The sequence below is a fragment of the Cavia porcellus genome, unplaced genomic scaffold (genome assembly GCF_034190915.1).
Source record: "Cavia porcellus strain 051 isolate PalLab524CR breed Dunkin Hartley unplaced genomic scaffold, mCavPor4.1 scaffold_5, whole genome shotgun sequence".
NCBI classification, from domain to species: Eukaryota; Metazoa; Chordata; class Mammalia; order Rodentia; family Caviidae; genus Cavia; species Cavia porcellus.
The window spans coordinates 81,855,750-81,868,405 of record NW_026947488.1 but is presented as its reverse complement, the minus strand read 5'-3'; the positions used below and the strand labels follow the sequence as shown (position 1 = coordinate 81,868,405).

Below are 12,656 nucleotides of genomic sequence, written 5' to 3'. Positions count from 1 at the left end.
ATAACTGAGCGCAGACATAGCATAATGCTGTCTGGGCAGGCACAGACTAGGCATGACCCGAATCATTTACTTTCCATGCCACAAGTGTGTATTGAGTCCCAGTTAGATTTGAAACTGCAGAGGTGTAAAGAAACAAAGACACAACTGTTGCGAAGGGTCAGCAGTGCGAATTGAGGACAACCAGTGCTCAGGTTTATTGTTTTTTTTTTTTTTTTTTTTTGTCTTTTTCCTTTTTTTTTATCGGTACCAGGGATTGAACTCACGACTGCCTGCTTGCAAGGCAGGCGCTTATGCCGCTGAGCTAAACCCCCAGCCCCTCAGGTTTATTGTTGCAGGTCATAATGTCTGCCTGTACACAATGACATAGACTTCTATAAAGATCCATCTCATTGCACAGGTTCATTCCTCAGTCATCAGTTCTTTCTCTGGAAGCAATAGATATAGATAGATATAGATGCAGATATAGATATAGATAAATAGACTTGGGCAAAATTCAAGTGCACGTGGAATTCAGCACAGTGACTCTCACCTACCCTGACTCTGAGAAGGGGCCAGTAAGATTGTACCCTGAAGAGACACAAGCCACTCACTGTGAATCTAAGTCACAAAGTTTTGCAATCCAGGGTATGAACTTCGGATTTTATTCTGTAAAAGATTTAAAACTATTGACAAAAGACCAGGGAATGGAGGTGAGTTGGGGGTGGTATTAATCAGAAGACATAAGATGACCAGATTTCCACTTTGAATGCATGGCTTTGCCTGTTGAGGAGGCCCCATAGGGACAAGAATGAAAGCAGGAAAAGAAAGCGGCCAGGAGATGCCTGCAGCATTGAGGTTTGCACCCAGTAGGCAAGGAATGTTTAAAATCAGCACGAGATGTGGAAGTAGACATAAAAAGTGTGCGTGTGTCAGGATACAGGGTGTGGATGTCAGAAGATCGAGGCTGACACCTGAGTTTTGGCCTGCACAGTGAGGTGACTGCTGCTAAAATGGGGAGGCAGGGGGAGAGCACAGCATGGGGGGTTGTGGGAGCCAGATTAAGTCTGAACAGCTCCTGTCTCCCCTATGGATCTCTTGGCAGCTGCATGGGCCAGAGGGAGGAGGTGAGGTACAGGGTTTGGGGGAAGCATTGATTGAGAGGGCACTATTTGAATTGGTGTGAATGACCTTGTGATGTCTCTCACATTCTCTGAGCCTCAATTTTCTTTTTCCTCTCTTCCTTCCTTCCTTCCTTCCTTCCTTCCTTCCTTCCTTCCTTCCTTCCTCCCTCCCTCCCTCCCTCCCTCCCTTCCTTCCTTCCTTCCTTCCTTCCTTCCTTCCTTCCTTCCTTCCTTCCTTCTTTCTTCCTGTACCAGGAATCTAACTCAGGACCTCGAGCATGCCAGGCAGGCACTGTGCTCTATCCCCAGTAAGCTTCAATTTTCTAATCTGTCCAAGGATGTAGTGCAGCTAGGACATTTCTGGCTTGGTCTTTAATGTGACTGCAAATCAAATAAGGGAGTCCTGCATTTTCCTATTTGGATGTTCTTGTGGAAGCAGGAAGATCATATGAGTATAAAGACACGCTCAACAAATATCTCCTTAAGTGGCACCTAAGATTTTGCTCTAATAAACAAGCAGTCATATTTTACTTCCATTTAGCAAATGTTTTCCTGAACACTGGCTTGGGCCCAGGTATGATTTTCAGGTTAAGTGGATATGCAAAAATGCATTGACTCTGGCTGCAGAATGCAGATGGGCTGCTAATCAGGATGTGCGGAGGTAAGTGCTCCAGCTCCAGAGCAGCAATGCTCTCACGGAAGTCACTTCTGAGGTTAGGTTGCCCTCAGCACTAACCCAGTGCCTGGCAGAAAAATGTTCCCTGTTCTTGAGGAAATATCCAAAAGTCAACTGGCAGCTCCTCAAAAGTGCACAGGATCATAAATTATGTGAAGACATAGCTTTCAGGTGACCATAGTTTAAAAAATACATATACACTCATTTTTCTTTTGAGGATCTGAAGTTGAACAGAAACCATATTGTTTACAAGATGAACTGTCATTCAGCTTAAGCCTATTTAACAGGGCTCTGAACTAATAGTTATTTCAGACTTGGAATAAAATGCTTATTTCAGATTGGCATGTTTACAGCTGTTGTGGGTTCTGTACACTTAACTGTAGAAACCAGGACATTTGTAGTCTGGAGAGTCTGCAAGGCTGTGTTCGAGTATGTCATGTCATCACTGTTTACACTTACTGCCTGAACTTGCTTGCTTTAAGAATGTTGCCTTAAATAACGCACATTATTTCCCTGTTTAATTCCCGGTTTCATGTCAGTAGACATTTCAGTCGTAATTGAAGACACTTTTGCTTCTTGTTTTAAAGGCTGTGCTGTATCACAGTTGTATGAGAGGCTGTGCCTACACTTACACAACATGGCAATCCTGCATGGGTGTAAGTGTGCATGGACATGCTACAGAGGAAAGAATCCTGCAGTAGATCCTTTTGTTGGGAAGCTTATTCTTTAATGGAGAAATGATTAATTATCTTTTAAAATTCAGAGGGCTTAACATTTGACACTCACTAAAATGTTTCAAGCTGAGCTTTCTTAATTTATTTTCTCTCTTTCTCCTACAATGACAGTTTTCTTTTTAAAACACACAACAAAATTGTTGTCTGCATAAAGGCAAATGTAGACTTAGATGTGGCTTTGAATGTAAAAAACACACAAGCGATCTACTTATTTTTAAATGTAACTTTCAAGTTACTTCTATTTCTTTATGTTAGGTACTAAAGGAATTTAACCTGCCAAATTCTAATGCTGGCACAAAGTAGAACTTAATGGGATATTTGTAAAAGAGCTGAATCAATAAATAAGAATTTTAAAGCATGAAGAAAACCTTGAGATTTTTAAATAGATATAATAAACCTACTAATAAAATTGCTTCTGTCTCTGTGAGAATCTGAAGAGCACATTATATTAACTGGATGTGAGCCAGGGGCTTCAGGATCATAGGAAAGGCCTTCCATAGGAGTTTCCCCAAATTCAATTATGCACAAACCAAGTTCACTTTATCCTCTGTAAACTAAGTCAGATGCTTAAGGTCTCTCACACATGACTTGAGCTCTGCATGTATTGGACTTTGTTTTACCTCTCACCAGTGCTTCTCGAATTTAATGTGCCCACAGATCTCCAGCATTGAGTAAGTAAGGACACCGTCATCACAGGAAAAGTACCAATGAAATCCAAGGACAAGTATCTGTAACCCTCTTCAAATTTTAGTTTGGGTTGAGAAATGCCTATCTCTGGTTTTCTGCAACATTCACTAATTATCTAATTTCAGCCTGCCTCCTTTGGAGATGACTCTGTTATGTACACGAGCCTTTGTCTTTGGGTGAAACTACGAACTTCAAAATAACACCGAATAATAACAACAACATAGTAAGGAATCTCAGTTTGCAGAAGTTTAAAATTTTGTGTTATAAAGTTGGAATCTGGGGCAGTTTGGATTTTAGCTGAACTAGTTTAACTATCCTAAGAGATTAGGTCCTAAAAGAATTACTAATTTAATTAAAGGGAAGAGGAAATTTAAGGTATTTGTATTAAGTTGCTTGAGGTCTAAAGAAAAATGATTTTTGGAGACAGATATTCTAAAATTATGTATACATGCTAGTAAATATTAAAGCAATGCAAATTTGATTTAGAAAATGGTGGCAAAATCTCTAGGGGCTTGGAGAAGGGTTTTTGTTTAAGAGAGGAATTTGGTGGCTTTCTCTGGGGTAGGAAGTGGTCTTTCTCTTAGTAGAGTGTCATCCATAAAGTGTAGGCTATCAGTTGCGCCTCTAAGAATAAGGATAATACTGATGACAAAATGACATTTATTATGTGCTATTATGTAACATATACAATGCTCTATATGCATTATCTGATTTTAATCTCCACATAGTAATCCCAGGAGACAAAAATATTTGTAGTCTATTTTATAGTCAATGAGACAAAGGCTTAGTGAGGTCAATTAACTTGTACAATGTCACTCATAGATGGCAGAGTTAGAACTTGAACAATGATCTGTCTGATTTCAAAGCCCATACGCTTACAAATATAATGAAAATCAGTGAGAAATACTAAACTCACACAAAGACACTAGAAACAACAGAATGATATAGGGATATGTATGGGTGTGTGTGTGTGTGTGTGTGTGTGTGTGTGTATGTGTGTGAGATTTAGCTTCAAAACTCTCCACTTTAAATTAAATGATTGATTGTTGGAACTGTTTTTTTTTTCTACTGTTAGTCTAAAATATTTCAAAGTAACCATATTTACAAGTCACTAAAGGTCTCTAAATTCCAAACTGAAAGCTGAATATCCTCAAATTAAACATTATGTTTTAGATTAGGTTCATGGAGAGAAAAAGCTCACAACAATATGACAAGCAGGAAGAAACTGTTTGCAGCACATAAAACCAAAAAGAGTGCACATCACTGGGATACAGAGAGCTCCTGAAAATTAATTAAGACCAGTATAGACAACTCAAAGAAAACAGCCTAAGAATATAAACAGAAAGATTCCCAGAAAAAGAAGTACAAAATTATGAAAAAAGCTGAATTTGCTAACAAGTGCACCAATCAGTAAATAAACAAAACCTCCTCATCTAACAGGCTGGTACATTATTTTTAGAAGGCAGTGTAGTGCCCTATTCTTTGACCTACTAGTTCCCCTTCTATAATCTATTTCCTTTATGTAAAGATGGTCACTTACAGGATTCTGTTATATGAAAAACTGGACATAATTCATAAATTGTGTGTATAAAATATACTTTAACTGAGAAAAAGCTAGGTTACTTGCTTCTACTGTTTTACCATGCATATTTTAGTATTTTAAAATATAAGTGAGTGTGCAGATAGAGGGTATGGAGAGGTCAGTGTAATGAAACGCTGGGAAGTGTGCACACCAGACTGTCAAACTGTAAGATGAGACAAAGTGAGAGCAAGGAGGATCTTACTACTTAATGTTTAATTTTGAGATTAAAAATATATTCTCCTTTTAGTGATGTTGGGTCTTCATAGAATTATTACTAAAGAAGGTGATAATTATCTGTCTTCATTAATAAAGAACCTAAACTTATTCTATCTGGTCTTTTCACGAACTATTTCATGAGTTAGTACAAAGATGGTGGAAACATATGGCAGGCCCTTTAACTATTTTTATTTATTACAAAAGGTGTAAGTATAAATTTTTTAATTAGAAGAAGAAATAAATAAAATTTACTCAGAACTCTCACAGTCTCCACAATGAAGTAGAATGGTACTACCCAATTATGTAATAGTCCTTACAGACTGTTCTACTTTCTGTTTATTTCAACTATACAAAAATTTTAGTAGATTGCAAAAGCAATGGTGCTATGAACCAATTACCCAGTAGTAATTCTAGCTTTTTTTCTCTGTGCATGTATCTATGCTCTTTTCAAAAATTCTCTCAGTCTTAGTATGTGCCCACATAAAAACTTGTACACAAACGTTCATAGCAGTATTATTCATAAGAGTCTCAAAGTGGAAACAATCCAAAGGTACCTTGATAAATGGGTAAACAAAATGTGGTGTATCCACATGATAAAATTATAGTTGGCCAAAGAATGAAGTAGGGTCACAGACTATGACATGATGAACATTATGCAAAGTCAAAAAAGCCAGTTACAACACACTGTAGTTTATATGATCTCATTTATACGAAGTATCCAAACTGTCAAATATCTATGGAGACAAAAATTAAATTAATGTTTGCTTGGGGCTTTGGGAGAGGATAAGGGATGGAAAATGACTTCTAATGGGTACAAAGTTTCTTTTAGGTTTAATGAAAATATCTTAACATTAGACCACGATAATTACTGCACAATTCTGTAATTGCCAATGAATTATGCACTTTCAGTGGGTAACTCTTATGACATATATTATATCTCAATAAGGCTCCTTCAAAAAGTTTTCTGGAGCCAGAGGTAAGAGGATAGCAAGTTTGAGACCAGCCTGGGCAATTCAGTTATTAAGAAACACCTTGTCTCAAAAAGAAAAGAAAGACAGAAAGACGGACAATCAGAAAGACAGGAAGAAAGGAAGGAAAAAAAAGAAAGAGAAAGAATGAAAGAAAGAAAGAAAAAACAAAGAAAGAAAGAGAGGAAGGAAGGAAGAAAGAAAGAAAAAGAAAGAAAGAAAAGAAGGAAGGAGGAAGGAAAGAGAAAGGGCTGTAAATGTAGCTCAGTATGGAGGCTCCAGGTTCGATCCCCAGTACTGGGGATGGGGAATCATTTGGGGTACTTTATTTCCATAGCAGCAGCTGTACATGAGAAGAGTTTAGACAGCTGACCTTTTCTTTCTGTGCTCCCATTTTCCCTCTCTGCTCCCCACACTTAACCCGAGGAAGAATCGTGTTTGACTGTGGTTATTTTCATACAGAACTTTTTCTACTTAAAATGTGTTTTCGACCTACTATTTAATTGATAACCAGGAGTCCACAAATGAAAATAAGATTGGAACAGCACTACCTACCTTCAATAATATGCTTTCTTGACAACCCTCTTTCTGTTTCAGCTCTGCAGAGAAAAGGAGATGAGTGACTTTGAGTGGAGGTATGCTTTGAAAAACATTCTGTCTCGAAAAGCAGAATAATAATAATTCTACTTAGCCTGAATTGCACATTTAATAGTTTATTATTGGCAAATCCCATACTACTGGATGCTGAGGAGAGAAGGCAGGTGAGCTACATATTGGGGAGCCCTTTTCTTTAGAGACCCCAGGAGGCGAATTTCGCACAATAGACACCACACCATCCATATTACTAAGTTCAGTTTAGTAACTCACCCGGGCACCCTCTCTGTAAATACTCTGACACACCCCTCGACCATCTCACTTTGCTTTCTCCCAGTGTAAGGAAGAAAAAAAGTCTTACATAAGTTTGTGAGTTTAGTAAGACAGCCAGACTGCTGAAATCATTAATTTATCTGAGACAGGAAGCAAATTTGAAAGTGCCTTTGACTTCAAAAGAAATTTAGCAATATTTTCCTCTAAAATGTGATGAACCAAATTTTTCTTAAATTGCTAAGAAGAAAAACCTTTAGTCGGAGACACTTTTGGCCTCCCCAACACTTCTCAAACTCTAAACAATCAGAAGGAAATACAACTGTTGAATTTTAAATTATTTTTATAAATTAAATCAATTTTACATTAATGCACTTGGCCATTATTGAAAACACAGAAGTTTACCATTCACCTTTGTGAATTGTGTATCTTTCATAAATGTGGTAGATAATATTACATGTACCACTCTGCTTTCAGCTTGGTTCATTTCCTGTTGATTCACATTGCAAAAGTACCCAACACTGCTGCAGTGATTCAGAAGGTGCACAGTGAAAATCCTTATTTCTTACAGGAAAACTATAATATATATATATATATATATATATATATATATATATATATATATAATATATTATATATATTAGAAGGCTTCTAAAGAACAGGCTTTTGCCTCCTTTTTAAAAAGTACTACTCCCTATCAATTATAGCAAAGTAAACAAAATGCTAAGGCTGCAGAATTCTTTGAGATTTCCATGCAAAGCACAATGCCCACCATTGCTCTGGCATATGGAATAGCTTGCAGTTTTCAGACATGTTTGTCAAAAAGGCCAGCCTTCTGGTTCTTGCTGAATAATGTTAGTAAAGTTCCAACACTAGCACCAGGCCCAGCAGAAGCCAGCTCATCCTGTAAAATTTGTTGTGTATCTTACAGCAGAGAGAAGACTTCTTCATTGGCCCCACAGCGAGTGAAGCAGGTATAGCTTCCCGCTATTCTCCAGTGAGATAGTCCTTTTGATCAGCAATTTCAGAGCCCTTTGCAGAAATGATCAGAGACTTAATGGAGCCAGACAAGATATTTTTATCTTTGTATCCTGCCAAAGTCTCTGCGATTTGGCAGATTTGAGTAGCTTTTCTTTTGTGATGCTTTGTGCTAATTTTCCTGAAATTTGTTTGATCTCTATTTTGGAAATCATTCTAAGTATGACACGGATACTTAGTATAACTCTGATATATGAGAACTGTACATAATTCACTTCGTAACAAGAGGCCACACTCAGACTTCTTTGGCAGTGGCTTGCTAAATTTGAATCCTGGGCTAACTGCTATTTTCTTAGTATAAGTAAAAAAAATCCATCTCTCTAAACCAATCAATGCAGTATAAGTTAGATGTAAAATAATTGCTACAATGGATCAAAGCATGAATTACTAGTTGTTTCTTATCTAGCAGGAAAAATAAAAGGTATTCAACTTACTTTCCACCCCAGTAGAGCTTAGTTGTTATGACGAGGCTGGATCTCCTGCATGTCAGACAAACACAGAATTAGCAAACACATTGCGGGTTTATTGGGCTTAATCATAGTATCATTATAGCACCAGAAATGATTGTTACTATACTTCACAGTTTAAAGAGCTGATAGAGGTAAGCCTGTTGATTCATGTCCCTGAAAGGTAGAGACAAAGGGGAGCCAGTGAGCATTCATATCAGATCCTGGAAGAAGGAGATCAAGGGAAAGATCCTGCCCGGGGCTGCTGGAGGGGGAGGGGCAAGGCAGCAGCCTTGGTGGGGATGCCAAGGGCAGGTGAGTATAACTGGCAGGGCAGTTTTGTCAGAAATGTTCAGAAAAATACAAGCAAAAGGACTGAAAGGATGAACTACTTCAGCAGCTCAAAGTAGCAGCCCCTAGTTAGCCCTTATTTAGCATCGGGTGTAAAGCTGATTGCCTGTGAAGTTGTCCTGGGAGGAAGTCCACTCTCTGCCAAGGACCACAGACCCTACTTGCTCTGAGTTATTTTCCTCTCCAACATCACGGTCTCAGGCAGGAACTGACCACACAGAGAAATGAGCGATAAGGTAAAATCTGAGAAACAATAAATATTTTCTTTGAGTGTTCTATTAAATAAAAATGTAATTTTAGGAAAATAGTTTTTCTTTAACTCATGGTTGTGCCACTTGATAAGAAAACAAAGTGTGAAAACTTATTAGCAAATTTGTCACCTTCTCAAAGGCACACCCAAAGGCAAGAAATGCAATTGTGGTGTTATGACCATGGAATAAAAAATGTCTTGAGAACCATAGGCATGTAATTTAATTGAGCAGAGCTCAGTGAAATTCAGTTCCTCTAGGTATATAATTCAATTTTCTAGAGAAAATCATTTGAGCTTCAAAGGTTAGGATCAAACTTTGGGGTTATTTGAAATAAAACATTTATAATTCTATCAGCGGTGGAGTCCACGCCTCAAGATGCTCGGGTACCAAAGCCCAGCATGATTAATGACAACCAATGGAGGATGACAGTGACACTTGTGACAACTTGGTTGCAGCAGGGGAAATGTTTTGGAAATGTCAGCAACCTGATCCCACTGGAGTTAATTCCCTGAAAAGTAATGTAAGTCATGGTAATGGAAGGTCTGCATATATATGCATCTGAAGATTACACTGCGTAAGGGCTGATGTAGTTTCCAGGCTAATCCATCAGCCTCTCAATACCTGTTATAATAGCAGTCTGCCACAGGGGAGCAAGATCTCCTTTCACAAACGGTTGCCACCTTCAGGAAAAAGCTCAATGGAATATTATTAAAAACGGATGCAGCCTTTTCAATCATTCAGAGCAGTTGGGGCTGCCAAAGATTCATATTCGATCTGAACACCACCACGTATTTATTTCTCCAAAGTTAGCCTTCTGTGAAATGTTTGGCCTAGATTGTGTGCACATTAGCATTTATATCCACCTAGGAGGGGTAGACAGGAGCCTGCTAAATTATCACAGATTCTTGCAGGGGTTTTAGGCTCTCTAGAATGAACTGAGAACACTAATGTGCGTGTTACATAGTGACAGCGCAGTCTCTGGGAGACTTTGAACACGTACTCTCATTTTGTTAGTGTGACACTTCATGAACAGTATATTACACATTTTCTAGGTACAGAGATTGAGAATCAGAAGAGCAAAGTAACCTGCTCTGGACAAATCAGCTAGCAAGTGGCAGCACCAGGAGGAGAAGCCCTTGTGTGGTAGGCTCAATGCTAGGCTCAATGCTAGGATGACATAGTTTATCTTTACACCTGCCTACTGGGGGCAACTGTGAAGTGATACGAACATTCTGTACCATGGTGATAGCCCAAGTCTGTTTGCAAGACTACGAGGCAGCTTGTGAAACACACATTTAATCTATTTTCCACAAAAAGCACGTGTAATAGATTCTACAGTTATGGAGAGAGATGATTAAAAGTTCTCTGGGTGTGGAGGGGGCAAGAGCCACTGTGCACAGGGAGTAGATGCTTCCTTTCCTTCCTCAGGTGAACTCTGGAAGACTGCACCTCACGGCAGGCCTTGCTGCACTGTGAGTGGGCTCATCTCCAACATTTCTGTTCAAGATCGAATTGTGCCGCCTTCCAGGAAATGCTAAACCCCCAGGACCTAAGAATGTGGGCTTATTTGGAACTAAGGTCATATGTTTGTAATTCATAAAGGATAGAATGGGTCTCAACTCCAATGTGACTGGTGTTCTCATATGAAGGTGCAGAGACACACAGGGACAGCATGATGTGTGGGGACGAGGCAGAGGGTGAGGTGTGAGCTGCAAGCCAAGAAACCGCTAAGGATTGATGGTCACCACCGGAAGCAAGGGACAAGCAAGAGAGGATTTATGTAGAGCCTCAGAGGGAGCATGGCCCTGCCTGTATCTGGATTTGGGACTTCTGGCCTCCAGAACTGGGCAAGAATAGACTTCTGTTGCTTTAACTCACCCAGTTTGTGGTGCTTGGTTACAGTGGCCCTCAGAAATGCTGCAAGCTCTATGCATGTAGGGTGGACAGACCCATAGTCTGAGTGGCAGTGCATCCTGGGCAAGGCAGAGGACTGGGGGTGGGGGACTGAATATTTTTCCACATTTAAGGTTGAAAATGGTTTTCCCTTAATGCTCCCCTGGGGTTAGGGAATGGAAGAAGTAGGTCACTAAATTTTCTTTGTTCAGATCTCCAAAAATGCCTCATTCTCTATTTCCACCAACCCCTCTATTCCTACCAAGTATTTATCTCAAGAGCAAGAAGTAAGCAGCCCTGATAATAAAGGGGCTTCGATTTCACCCTTCTAGTTTTTTCTCCAGAGTGAGTTTAAATGGGTCATACAAAGATGTAATACCAGCAATCCTGAGTAGCACCCTTTAGAATGTCCATGTGTCCTAGACTAGATTAAAAAAATATGCACATGAGTACAAACCTTTCTGCAGTTTTCTTAACTAGAGAGCTCTTATTTATTTGGCTCCAGCAAACATTCTAGGGCAGAGAGGTCCCCAAGCTTGTACAATGGGCTTTGTCTCACTCTCTGCTCATGAAAGGTGGCTACAGTGACTGGCAGCTACTGTGCAATGTAGGAGCATTGCTCCCCACCCTCACAAGAGGTCACTTCCGTCTGCTTTGGTTATAAAAAATGATGGGATAGCACAAGCGAACGTACTCCTTTCATTTCATGGAGGAACCTCTCGAAGATAGCAGATGAAGCACTTTTCTGAACACTTGTACACAGGACAGATGCTAGCTGATTATACTCAGACAAGAAAGCTTGCGGATATTTATCCTAAGGGCTTCCTTTTTCATCATTTCTTTGCAGTACAGTTGCTAATAAAATGAATGGTGAACATCAATTCGTTTGTATAGATAATCAGCTCCCTGCAGCTTGCTTCCTCCACCCAATTACCACAAATGGTAGTCAAAGACATGAAACTGTCACTTTCTTTTATGCCCAAATATTTCACGAACATTCTCTTTTTCTTTGCTCAACCTCACTATTCATTGGGATCAATGACTGATCAATAATTTGAAGCACAAGTAATGAACTTGCTGGCATTTACTTTCAAACCATTGTAAATTCTTTCTATACCGAAAGTTAATTTCTTGACAGTGTTTTGGTCAGATGTCATATGATTTTATTTTCTTTCTCTGGCACAAAATAATGTCTTTTAACAAGCAAATAACAATTATGCACATGCGGTACCTCCAGCCTTTCTTCTTGATGATACTCCCCAGAATCACTTCAGCTCTGGAAGGAAAAACAGATAACACATTAGGATGCAGTGTCCTGGAAAAGCAAGAGTCAACCCAAACTCCAGAGTATGAACTCTCCGTGCCTACATATCCCCAAAATAGAAGCTGCTCACGGCTGGTAGCAGTTTCCATTTTTCTGCTTGTGCCTGCAGAATCCTGCTCTGGAGTATTCCAGAAGCACCTGCCAAATCCTGACACACTGGCAGGGGACCACCCACGGTCCTGATACTAAGAAGCAGCAGTCATTTGGCAGTTTGGAATTTGTGAACCACTGATCCCGTACATAAATGTCCTGCGTGGTGGTACTGAATGGGAGTCAAGGTTTTCCTTCTGATTGCTGCAGAACAATTCAGTCATGATCAGGGAAGACAAGGAGATCCCACACTGTGTAGAAAGAAAATACCCTAGATGACCTTGAGGATGAGTATAGAATGTTCATGACAGTTTAGATGTCTCTGATGCCAGGACTGAAGATGTAGTGATCCACATGAGAATGCCCAGAGATCCAGTGACCAACTTTGTAATAGGTGCAAGATACAGTACCAAGAGACATAAGAAAATGTCCTTTC

At 39.4% G+C, this 12,656-nt stretch overlaps 1 protein-coding gene across 2 annotated transcripts in view; it reads right to left on the bottom strand.

Moving 5' to 3' along the window:
• Kcnab1 (potassium voltage-gated channel subfamily A regulatory beta subunit 1) overlaps positions 1 to 12,656 on the bottom strand; it is a 418,900-nt gene that overhangs the window by 62,402 nt on the left and 343,842 nt on the right. For both annotated transcript variants that reach the window (XM_003476307.5, XM_023560240.2), the window contains exons 5-7: positions 12,038 to 12,082; positions 8,300 to 8,344; positions 6,519 to 6,562 (exon numbers count right to left, since the gene is read on the bottom strand). In XM_003476307.5, coding sequence (XP_003476355.1) covers positions 6,519 to 6,562; positions 8,300 to 8,344; positions 12,038 to 12,082 — 134 coding nt within the window. The remainder of the gene's footprint in view (positions 1 to 6,518; positions 6,563 to 8,299; positions 8,345 to 12,037; positions 12,083 to 12,656) is intronic.